Source organism: Anomaloglossus baeobatrachus, chromosome 4, assembly GCF_048569485.1.
Source record: "Anomaloglossus baeobatrachus isolate aAnoBae1 chromosome 4, aAnoBae1.hap1, whole genome shotgun sequence".
Taxonomy (NCBI): domain Eukaryota; kingdom Metazoa; phylum Chordata; class Amphibia; order Anura; family Aromobatidae; genus Anomaloglossus; species Anomaloglossus baeobatrachus.
In genome coordinates this window covers 381,400,943-381,413,832 of record NC_134356.1, presented here as the reverse complement: position 1 = coordinate 381,413,832, position 12,890 = coordinate 381,400,943, and the positions used below count along the sequence as shown (strand labels likewise).

The 12,890-nt window shown below is 39.8% G+C and overlaps 1 protein-coding gene across 4 annotated transcripts in view; it reads left to right on the top strand.

Moving 5' to 3' along the window:
- CACNA2D1 (calcium voltage-gated channel auxiliary subunit alpha2delta 1) overlaps positions 1–12,890 on the top strand; it is a 1,186,557-nt gene that overhangs the window by 441,364 nt on the left and 732,303 nt on the right. For all 4 annotated transcript variants that reach the window (XM_075345217.1, XM_075345220.1, XM_075345219.1 and 1 more), the window contains exon 4: positions 7,534–7,593. In XM_075345217.1, coding sequence (XP_075201332.1) covers positions 7,534–7,593 — 60 coding nt within the window. The remainder of the gene's footprint in view (positions 1–7,533; positions 7,594–12,890) is intronic.

The window sequence follows — 12,890 nt, the reverse complement described above, 5'->3', positions numbered from 1 at the left end:
TACTTTGGACAAATGAAATTATCCCCGTAAAAATAAGTAAATTATAGACAAAAATACAATCTAAGTCCTACTGCTAGGGAGTATTGGAACACATAGCTTCAAAGAGCAAGACAGTTAATATCTACCCAATAGCCAAGGGACCACAAACTGTTTATTATTTCACTATAGTTATAGTATCTCAGAAAAGTGAGTACATCCCTCACAATTTTGTCAATATTTATTATACTTTTTAATGGACAAATACTAAAGATAAGACATTTGATACAATCCAAAGGAGTCTGTGTCCAGCTTGTATAACAGGATAGATTTGGTGTGCCCTCTAAACAACTCAACACACAGTCATTATACAAAAGTGAGTACATACCTAAGTGTAAGTGGCCAAATTGTGCCCAAAGTGTAAATATTTTGTGTGACCATCATTATTTTCAAGCACTACATTAACTCTCTTGGGCATGGAGTTCACTAGACCTTCACAGATTGCTACTGGCATAGCTACTCAATAGAGTTTAGGTCTGGAGACAGGTTGGGCCAGTCTAACATGTTTACCCTCAGTTTCTTTAACAAGGCAGTGGTTGCCTTGGAGGTTTGTTTGGGGTCTTTATTATTTTGGAATATTGCCCCGTGGCCGAGTTTCCAAAGAGAGTGGATCATGATCTGCTTCAGTATGTCATAGTACATGTTGGCATTCATGATTCCTTTAATGAACTGTAGCTCCCCAAAGCCAGCAGCACTCATGCAGCCCCAAACCATGATACTCCCACCAGAATTTTTGTCTGTTGGAAATACACATTCGTTTTTGTACTCCTTACCTGGCTGCTGACACACACACTTGATGCCATCTAAACCGAATAAGTTTACCTTAGTCTCATCAGACCAGAGGACATGGTTCTAGTAATAAATTTCTGTAGTCTACTTGTCATCAGCAAACTGTTTGTGGGCTTAACAAGTATTCAGACCAATTTGCTGCATTATCTGGTGAATGGGCTGAGCACTGACAGGCTGACTCCCCACCCTTTTAACATCTGCAGGAATGCTGGCATATCTCAGACATCTACTTTGAAACCACTTACTCTAGATATGATGCTGAGCAGGTGCACTCAACTTCTTTGGTGGATCATGATGAGGCCTATTCTGAGTGGAGCTTGCCTTGTTAAATTATTGTATGGTCTTGGCCACATTGTTCTACCTCAATTTCAGTGTGCTGGTATTTTTGCAAAAATTTGATAGAAAACAAATATAATTTCTTAAGTGAAAAACAGGTTTTCTGTATCTGTTGACAAGTTACCAAAATATTTTACATTTCTGTATTTAGCTGCTGAAATATTCCTTGTAGGCTAGCATTCAGAAAATACACAACACTTTTTAGCTTGTGATGGGCTCACAAGAGGGAATTAGACGTGTGACTGGGATAGACAGGGACGTTGCATAATACCTGCTTTGCAGGCTGAAATGTCTAGATGTCAGAGATTTATTTAACAAAGTATATAAAAGAAGGCAGTATTAATAGATGGGACTGTCTACTATTTGCTTTTGTTGTGTCTTATCAAGTGACAATTCTCAGTAGCCCTGTGGCTGAGACAGAGATAAAAGGAGAGAAGATGCTTATTTTGAAAAGAATAGCTTTTATTGAATGCTGACATTTTGCTAATCTGATAAAATGATTGGTGACTTCACTGTTCATATAGACACAAAATTTAGGCAGAATTGAAGGATTATATTTAGAGAGAAATTGACAACAATACATTTCAACTGTGGAATCCCAATACACAAAGCAGAGGTATAAACTGAATGGCAGATGATGGGACACCCCACCGTACTTATTCTGTCAAGGCAGAAAGTTATCCCTGCTTCTATATACTCAAATGTAAAATACAAATAGGTTGGAGAGTACATATGATGTGTAAATTATCATTTTTTTTTGTTTTTGTAATTCTTAAAACACACTAAGTTATCAATTATTAAAGCGTTTAATCTTCAGAACTTTTACAAAAAGTGAAGTGTTAAAGGGAACTTGTCACCTATTTACCTGTGTAGCAGTCCGATAAGGTCCAGTCCGATGGGAATCGCTGCGTGCCTCCTCCATCTTGTGTGATTGCCGTCCTCCTTGCTTCATGTGGATGACGTGTCCTATGTCATTCACGCAGTACCCGCCATTGTTCTCCTGTGCACATTCACTTAGCTATGCCCTGCTGAGGGTAGAGTAAAGTACTGTAAGACGCGGGCATTCTTTGACCTTTCCCAATGCCTGCACCTTACAGTACTTTGCTTTGCCCTTAGTAGGGCAGAGCAAAGTGCGCATGTGCAAGAGTGCAATGGAGGGCACTGTGTTGATGACGTAGGATGCATCATCCACACAAAGCAAGGAGGACAGTGATCCCAAGGATAGAGGAAGCCCTGAGCCTGAAAGCAGCGGCGCCCATTGGACCTTACCGTATCAGACCACCACCTCACCGTTGAGTAGGTGTAAAGTTCCCTTTAATGTGATCACAATATTATGTTTTTTATCAGGCAAAGAATTGAAAGTTTCAATTCATTGTTATTATGTTATATTTTTTGTTTTCTGCCTGTTCGGAAATATGGAACCTGCAAAACAAGAAGCTTGCTCATACTCGGCGTCTTTCATGGCCATTTTCTTTGCTTCATTATGATTCACAAATGAATAAAGAAATCAGTTCTGCTAGTTTTGTAACACTCAAAATAATGGAATTAGTAAGCTGTCCTTCAAATTCCTTACTTGTCAGCAGGTGTCATGGGCTAACAGATTATACAGAACATTGCAGTGGTTTTGTGCAAATTAATTGGTCAAGTTGAAATGCAAACTTCAAAAAATAAAATTAAATGGAATAATAACTTGTACCTCAAAAGATTTGTTTTAAAGTAAATTGAATTGGAATATGTATGATATCTATATTGTCGTTTCATGTTCAAAATTACTTCCTATTTTTTCCCCACATTCTCTCTCTCTCTCTCTCTAAATATATATACATATATATATATATATATATATATATATATATATATATATATATATATATATATATTTAGAGATATATGTATATGTTATATGTATATATATTTAGATGTTTTTACATTTCATATATTCCTTAAATGCTGATTTTGTGTATCTGCACCTTTTCTTTTCCATGCTAAAGATTATTCTAAGCAGTAGCTGAGAGCTCATGAGTACAGGTTTTAAAAGGTCAACATATCCATCAGTAGCATATATATGTGTATGTATATATATATATATATATATATATATATATATATATATATATATATATATGTATATATGTATATATGTATATATATATATATATATATATATATATATATATATATATATATATATATATATATATATAGTAGACTCCTGTAAAATTGTGCATTGATTTTTGTTTTCTCTTGAAATTGCCTAACACAGTGGGGATGTGTTGCTTCTTATTCGCCAAGTTAATGATTTAACAGACCGTTCAATAAAATGCTCTGCATGATGTTATTGTCTAAATGGGGTATCCTAAAAAGTGAGCACATCATATGCATTGCTCTAAAAGTGCATGAGAGTTATCATTCATCAACAGTTTTCATTTTTTTTTTTTTTAGGAGGGAACTGAAAAATAGAGCCCTCTTTTAATTAAAATACTTAAAATCTATACAGAAGAACAATTTTTTATTACCTCGTGTCAGTGACACAGCTAGCTCGCCCCAGAGCATTAGGTGATACTCGGAACTGGACCGGACTAGTCTAGAGATGTCAGCGGTGGTGGGGCCTGGCTCCGTTACCCTGGCGGTGTCTTTCTTCAATAAAGGGGATGATGATGGGAGTTATATTTACAATAAAATAAAGTTTGTGACGCCACCTCTGGTTTTGCGGCTATGTGGGCCGCCGCTGCCCTGCGTTTTCCCCGGGGCAGGTGGTGATGGTGCAGCTGAGGTGTTCTTGCTCCGCACAGGTGGAGCGGGACCCTGCGGCAAACGTTGAATTATCAAAAGTCTATGATGATAGAGGGAGACGTGGGAGCAAATGGAGATGACACCAGGGGCTTTGCAACAACAGACCTTTAGTCACTGAACCAGTTCCAAGTTGACAGCCAGCTTAGTCCTCCCACGGTATTCCTGGTGATGGGCCCTCACCGATCCCGGGCTGGTCAGAAGTCAATACCAGTGCTCCCCTCAGATGTGCCTTTCCTGGTCGTCTATTGCGCTGACTCTCGCCCTACTGTCCCGCGCCTGCACACACAGTGCCCTGAGCCAGGGGCTGCGGATCTTCAAAGGGTTTTCTGCCTACTTGGCTCCCTGTTCCTCTGTGGCCCCCTTCCAGCGGATTCGTGTGCTGTTTGTGTCCCAAAGGTGTGTACAGCCACCCTGGCCTCTAGTGTTACTAGAAAGTCCTGAAGTATTTTCCTAGTCTAGGGACCGGGACCCCGTTTGCGACCAGATCCTTCCACCTGGTGTTCTATGGAGCAAGACCACAGGTGCTTCCAGCACTCCTGTGTCTCTGGGTTCCCTTTTTCTCTGTCATCCGGGGCGAGCAGGACCCCCCAGTCTCTAGGCTCCAGTCGCCTCCTTAACACCAACAAACTGACTGACCCTGTCAACTGTCAACTTTCAAACTTCACAGGGTGGGTGGAGAAGTCGGGTTAAATGCTGCGCTAGAAACCACAAATCCAGGAGATGTAATGAATTCTTTCCTTTATTAACACAGGTCAACGCGTTTCAAAGGCATCTCCGCCTTCTTCATCAGGACAAAGAAAGAACAGAATAACCTTTAATAACCAGGTTATTCTGTTCTTTCTTTGTCCTGATGAAGAAGGCAGAGATGCCTTTGAAACGCGTTGACCTGTGTTAATAAAGGAAAGAATTCATTACATCTCCTGGATTTGTGGTTTCTAGCGCAGCATTTAACCCGACTTCTCCACCCACCCTGTGACTTTTACTGCATCATCGGGGCTGTGGCTGACCACTTTCTGCATTTATTTTTCTTTATGCCTACAAAGGAGTTGTGCCTGTCACAACTCAAACAGGTGAGTACCTGTCTTACCTCTTACACCCATCTGTATACCAGATAAGACCCTATTTGCGTTTCTTTTTTCCACAGCTTTGTTTGATAACTTTCAAACTTAACTCTGCCCATTCACCTCAGACACCCCACCCACTAAGCTCCACCCTCAGGCTGGTTTCAGAGACAGTGCTAACCACTATACAAGTCCAGCTGCACTAGGCCCTAACTACGGTTTAGTGGAGTGTTGTGATGAGTCTGTCTGTGGGGTGTGTATCATGTGAACCGATGGATGAGCCACTCCCTACCCTGGGATGGGATACCACACCTCTGTATGAGGTGCAGTACCTCTGTGGTGACAGAAGCCTATGGGGTGCCACATTAGCATTCCATAATTGTATTATTATTAATATTATTATTATTATTAGGAACTGGTCATATGAAAAATGCTATTAACCTTCAGATATGTGGTTATTTTCTGCAGATTTATAGTGTTTGGAACCTGCCTGGTTCCTGTAAATCAAGCCCTGCTGCCTGGAGAACAAGAAGTTGAATCCTCCCAGCATCATTAGTGTTTGAGTCATTAGGATGTTGCCAGCATACTGTATGTTCAGTCAATGCTCTGTGTATTTAGAGCACCTGCTGTAACCACGCCCCCTGCACCGACTGATAGCCGACAACATGCTGGAGGACAATATACAGGAGTACTAAGCAGTATAGCTGTGAATTTAGCTATGGGATAAGATACATTACTTTGTAGAGCTTGTTCAGCATGGATCTGTTTCACAGCCTCTATCAGGGCTTCACCTTACTACCCATTCCTTCCCTTCTCCATAGCATTTAAAGGGAATTTGTCAAGAGATATTTGCCAACAAATCTGAGAAAAACATAATGTAGATACCCTAATTCCAGTGGTGTGTCCCTTTCTCCTGGGCTGCTTGTTTTAGTTTTAATAAAACCACAGTTTTGTTTTACTACTGTATGTATGTTTTTTGATAAATAAAGATTTGCTTTTATTATTTGGCCTATATACTCCAAATTTTGTAGGTTATACATTTGGTCAAATATAGGTGTTTAATAAAATCATTGTTTTAGCAACAAGAGAAGCGCTAAAAAACTAGTAAACCTGCTGCCATGTAGTCCTCGATATTCATATGCTTGGTATAACCGCACCCCCCACCACTGATTGTCATCTTTCTGCCTATAGTGTACACAGAACGGTGCCAATCAGTGGTGTAAAGGATGCTTTACATGCTGCGACATCGCTAGCGATAGCTAGCGATGATGTGCGCGATAGCACCCGCCCATGTCGCTGTTTCGTCATGGAGTGATCGCTGCCGTAGCAAACAATATATCTATGGCAGCGTCACATGCACATACCTGCTTAGCGACTTTGCTGGAGACAACAAACAAACTCTCCTTTAAGGTGGTGGTTTGTTCGGCGTCACTAAGCGGCCGCCCAATAGCAGACGAGGGGCGGAGATGAGCGGCCGAAACATGCCACCCACCTCCTTCCTTCCTCATTGCCGGTGGACGCAGGTAAGGAGATGTTCGTCGTTCCTGCGGTGTTACACGTAGCGATGTGTGATGCTGCAGGAATGACAAACAACCAGCGGCATGCACCACCAACGATATTATGAAAAGAAGTGATGTGTCAACGATCAACAATTTTTGCCGTTTTTGCAATTGTTGATTGTCGCTCTTTTTTGTCACACACAACGATATCGCTAACGGCACCAGCGGATGTGCGTCACAAACACCGTGACCTCGACGATATATCGTTAGTGATATCGTTGTGTGTAAAGTACCCTTAAGTGGGAATATACACAGCTCCGCATTCAGAGAACTGGTAGATTCTCAGCAGATAAAACAGTGACTTTATAAAAAGGTTGGTATGGAGCCTAGCAAGTGATTCATTGCTGGAATCAGGGTCTGTGCCCTTAGATCAAGCTGCTCTTGGATGTGGTAGCAAAAACCTAGTGCCAGAATGCCTGTAAAAGGCTCTTTAACCTGACACCTCACTAAGCTGCCAGCCCATCTTATTTTGACCAAGAGGATTTTGAGCTGTTATTTTCAGAATGGATGATGAGTTAAGGAGTAATAGGTAGATGCATATTTCTCTGACATTACATAGTACAGAACTTCTTACATTCGCTTATTGTTTGATTTCTACAAAATGTGTTCAAATGACAAACAATTTAATAAAATGTCTATGATATTGGCAAAAAATCTGTATAAAGTCATGTGTATATATTGGACGTTAGGTTTTCGCTGTATGCAGATTAACAGCATTGCTAAATTCTCAATTTACGTTACACATACTCAAGGTGGTACACAGTGTCTCAAGGTAGTACTTACACTGTTCTCATACTATGCTTCTAAGTGTATTACAGCATATAATCATAGCTTCCAGGGTACTTTGATGTAATTTATATGAATTATGGCTACTTGGCTTAGCAGAATGTTAAGAAACATTGCTGTTTCACGGTTTAATATGGGCAAAAAACTAAGTCAATGTTTTTTGTTTCTTTCAGCACCTTGCAGAAAAAGCAGAAGAGATACAAGGAGCACATCAATGGAGGGATGTTTTTGGGGTATGTTTCATACATATTTTCATAAAGAGTTCCAAAATTTGGCTTGATTTTCTGACATTACATGAAAAGTTTATGAGGAAACAAAATGTCTGGCTAATGCAGTGCTATAACTGAATATAGGAAACCAGGGGATGTTTTTTGAAAAACAAACCTTTTATTAATGGTCTCTTATAAGCTACAATGCGTTTCAACAAACAGTATGTGGTCTTCCTCAGGTGATATAAGGAGACCTTACAAATGACATTTTATAGGTGAAATCCTATACAGATTAGTGTGTGTGTGTTATTAGTTAATTCCAAGCTGATTAAGATTAACCCTATGTTACCTAAATCAGTCTAGATAAAAGTATATATTTCTTTCTATAGGTCACAATATTAATACAACTTAAAAAAAATCTTAAAAAGTATGTGTAAATGTACATATAGAGAAAATTATCATCATTATATTAAAAACTATATAAAAAAAACCCCAAACATTTTTTAGCACCTCTCTTCATATATATCGTCCATTTGGATATCATAATCTACAGGTTTTTTTAAAAAATTAATTTACTTCTATAGGTGCACACATCCACAGTATTCATGCTCATGTATGCCCTATCTAGTATATATTATAGTATTATAGTGTATCAAGGTACCATCTATAATATGTTGCACCTTTTGACTTATGGAGATGTAAAAAAGACAGGAAATTAGTATTAGGGTTATTATTTCCATAATATTAAAATACTACACTATTATAGTGCCACTCCCCAACTTTTATATCTTTGTGTTTCAATCCCAATTTTTGTCCAGTAAGCATCGCTATTTAATTATTCATTTGTCACTTATTTTTTAATGTTTAGCAACATTATCTAAAGTAAGGTTGTTTTCTTCAGGGGTCAGAGTACCAAGTTTGAAGATCCAGTAACTTTTCTTTTTAATCAGTCTTGCTAAAGAATCTGGATCTTTATTGTTTATATGATCTATAATAGTTACACTCATTTTTCTTGGATCTTTCTGATGTATGGCACCAAAATGTCTTGAAATGCTGTGTAATTGGTATTATTATTATTTATTAATATAGCACCATTTATTCCATGGCACTTTACAAGTGAAAGAGGGTATGCGTACAACAATCATTAACAATACAAAAACAGACTGGTATAGGAGGAGAGAGGACCCTGCCCAAGAGAGCTCATACTCTACAGAGAATGGGTGATGGTACAATAGGTGAGGACAGAGCTGGTTGCGCAGTGGTGTACTGGACTGAGGGTTATTGTACGTTGTAGGCTTGTTTGAAGAGATGGGTTTGAGGTTCCTCTTGAAGCTTTCCACGGTAGGGGAGAGTCTGATATGCTGAGGTAGAGCGTTCCAGAGTATGGGGGAGGCACGGGAGAAATCTTGGACGCGATTATGGGAAGAGGAGATAAGAGAGCAGTAGAGAAGGAGATCTTGTGAGGACCTGAGGTTGCGTGCAGGTAAGTACCGGGAGACTAGGTCACAGATGTAAGGAGAAGACAGGTCGTGGATGGCTTTTTATGTCATGGTTAATGTTTTGAACTGGAGTCGTTGGTCGATGGGAAGCCTGTGAAGGGATTGGCAGAGTGGTGCGGCTGGGGAATAGCGAGGGGAGAGGTGGATTAAGCGGGCCGCAGAGTTTAGGATATATTGGAGGCGTAAAAGAGTGTTGGAAGGGATGCCAGAGAGCAGGAGGTTGCAGTAGTCAAGGCGGGAGATGATGAGGGCATGTACTAATGTTTTTGCTGATTCTTGGTTAAGGAATGCACGGATCCGGGAGATATTTTTGAGTTGTAGTCTGCATGAGGTGAAGAGGGCTTGGATGTTTGGCTTGAAGGATAGAGCAGAGTCGAGGGTTACTCCAAGGCAGCATGCTTGTGAGACTGGGAAGAGTGAGCAACCATCAAGTTTGATTTAAAGGCTTGGTGGAGGAGTTGAGTGAGGAGGAGGAAAGACAATGAACTCTGTTTTGTCCATATTAAGCTTTAGGAATCGCGCCAAGAAGAAGGATGAAATAGCAGACAGACATTGTGGAATTTTGGTTAGTAGAGAGGTAATGTCAGGTTCAGAGAGGTAGATCTGTGTGTCATTGGCATAGAGATAATACTGAAAGCCATGGGACTCTATGAGCTGTCCCAGGCCGAAGGTGTAGATGGAGAACAGCAGGGGTCCAAGAACTGAGCCTTGGGGGACACCGCCAGATAGGAGGCGAGATGAGGAAGTGGTGTGAGAATGGGAGATGCTGAAAGTTCGGTCGGTTAGGTATGAGGAGATCCAAGATAGGGCCAAATCTGTGATGCCCAGAGATGAGAGAATCTGTAGTAGGAGGGAGCTGAATCAGCATGGAGGTGGACACACTGTGTGCTGGAGCACTGCCCTGCAGAGTCAGCCAGAATGCAGAGGCCACAGGGCATGCAAAGGATGGTCAGGCAGGCCAGGTAATACACAGTACGGTGAGAAAGAAGACTGAAGGAATGAGCAAAAGCGGGATCGAGGTCAGGTCGAGGTCAGTACCAGAGGAAGCAACCGAGAGGGGAGGTAGGAGAAGGGGGAACGACTGGGGCTATTGTGGGAAGGAAGGAGGTGAGATGGAACACAGACAGAGCACAGGGGAAGGACGGATCAGGCAACAGTTACAGGGACCAGCAATCACAGGCAAAGCAGTGCTAAGCTTATAGCCGGCGCTGGTTCACCAGAGATGACAGAATTTAAAGCATACAAGCTCCGGACGTGAGGCCCGAGAGAATGCTCCACCCCCTATCCATGTGGACGGGGAGGTGGAACCATGACACTGAGTTTGGCAAGCCTTTATCTAACAGGTTTGCTCATCTCTAGTATTGTCACAAGGAGGTTTTCACAAACATCACCAACTGTTATAGCGGCATCAAGATCTGTAGAGACTATAGATTCTGGAACTCTACTTGCTAACTTCTCTGATTGCGCATCTGCTCACAGCTGAGCTGCTTGTTAATCTCCTTTGATCACATGCTGTGGTTGAGCCAGTCACATTCCCTCCCCTCCTATATATGCTGGCTGGACTATTCCATTAATGCCAGCTATAGCTTCTCTACACTGGTCTCGTGAGATGTTGTCATCCAGACTTACTGGTTTTTGTAGTACTTTATTGTTGTGAGTGATTGTGGTGTTAACACTTGTAGCTGCCTTACTACTCTTGTTTTTCTCATTAGTCTCTTACTGTTTGTTCCTGTAAGTTAGCAGTTTACTTTGTTTTTCTTCTTTTTTTTTTTTTCTGTATTGCCATCACACTTCAGCCCCTTTTTTCCGTGGGGTTGGACACTTTAGTTTTGGGCAGAGAGAATAGTAAAGCACAATCAAGGGTAATCAGGAGGTTTGCATCTTTTAATTCTGTGTTCATGTTACTGCCATTTGAATTGGCTGATCATATGATGTTTTTAATTGGTGAGAGTAATATAACTATGTGGGTGTGTACTCTGTTTTCTATCACTTGATAAAGACCTATAAAGTGTATCTTGTAATGTCAAAATCTTGCTGTCTTCCTGTAATATGTGATGTATTGATAAAGAAGATACTTTTTGCTACCATGGATGCTGTTGTCACTCTTTTCACCTTTACATTTCTGTCAGAGGCACATGCCAGTTAAGAGAAGTGCCTAATCCATTAAGTGCCATACACCTCTGAATGAATTAGGCACATTGTACTGCAGCGAGCCTATTCATTAACACTGTTGTGTGCAAGGCCAGTCTTAATGAATGGCCCTTTATCTATTTGCACTTCCATTTTTTTCACTTTAGCTTTCCAACATCCAGAGCTTTTTTTTCTGTTGAGATTGTCATATATAGATTCAGTTTTTGCGAGATGAATTCTATTCTTTAATGGCGATATATTTTACTATACAATTTATTGAAAAAAGCAAACTCTTTGTGGGGTGTATTTGGGAATAAAAAAAGCAATTCTACAGCATTCATTATTTGGTAAAAATATGTAAATGTTATGCTTTCTTTTTTTAGTCCTACAAGGTGATTGAAAATGCATTCGCTTGATTGATTGCTGGTAAAATACACTGCAATATGACTGTATTACACTGTACTGTATTGTCAATGATAATTGTCAATGGCTTCTGCCATACATATGCAATACATATTGGCAAGTGATTAAGCTATGGATGTTATAATAGTCTACCTATAAAACATTTATAGCTACATAACGTGATTAAACGGTATGGGATGCATTTAGTTGATGAAGCACTCCTAATAACATTTTTATTCAGTAAATGTGTGTGTAGATGCATGTAGTAAAATGTGCGTGTATTAATATACTCACCCACTGCCGCTCTCTCCAGTGTGCAGTGCCGTTCTTCTCTGCATCTGAATGACGTCACCCCTCTGCAGACTGCGCTCTGCATGACTCAGAAGGCTCTTTTACACTGTAAGTCTATGGAATATGAGAACGAGGCTCCATAGATTTACATTGTAAAGAGACTTCTGGCTCAGGCGCAGAGCATAGAGTGACCTGGCAGGTCGAAATTGCTGTGACGTCACGGAGAATATGAGAAGAATGGCACAGGACACCAGTGAGTATATTAATACACCCATGTAATATATTATTGAATAAAAAAGCTAGTGGGAGATCTTCTTTAACCCCTTCATGACTGGGCAATTTTCTGTTTTTTTGTGTTTGTTTTTTACTCCTCTTCTTCCGAGAGCCATAACTTTTTTATTTTTGAGTCAATCTTACCATATGTAGGCTTGTTTTTTTGCGGAATGAGCTGTACTTTTAAACTAAGCCATGTGTTTTACCATATAGTATACTGGAAAACAGCAACTAAATTCCAGGTGTAGAAAATTGCAAAAAAAAAAGTGCGATTGTACAATTTTTTTCTGGGATATTTTTTTCACCATTTTCATTATAAAACTGATGTATCAGTGTGATGCCTTAGGTTGGTAGAAGTTCATAGATTTAAATTTACATTTTTTTTAAAAAAAAAAAATGTAAAAAAAAATTCAGAACTTTTTGCACCATATTCCGCTACCCGTAGTGTTGTCACTTTTTGGAATATGGGGTTCAGTGACAACTTATTTTTTTGTATCTCAAGCTGATCTTTTTAACGGTACCATTTTTGTGCAGATGCGTAATTTTGATGGCCTGTTATTGCATTTTGTGCAAAATTTACAACAACTAAAAACATAATTTTGATGCTTGGAATTTTTTTTGCTGCTACGCCATTTACTGATCAGGTTAATTGATTTTATATTTTGATAGATTTGGTGAACACGATAATACCAAATGTTTGTATATTTTTTTTTCTTTTATTGTTTA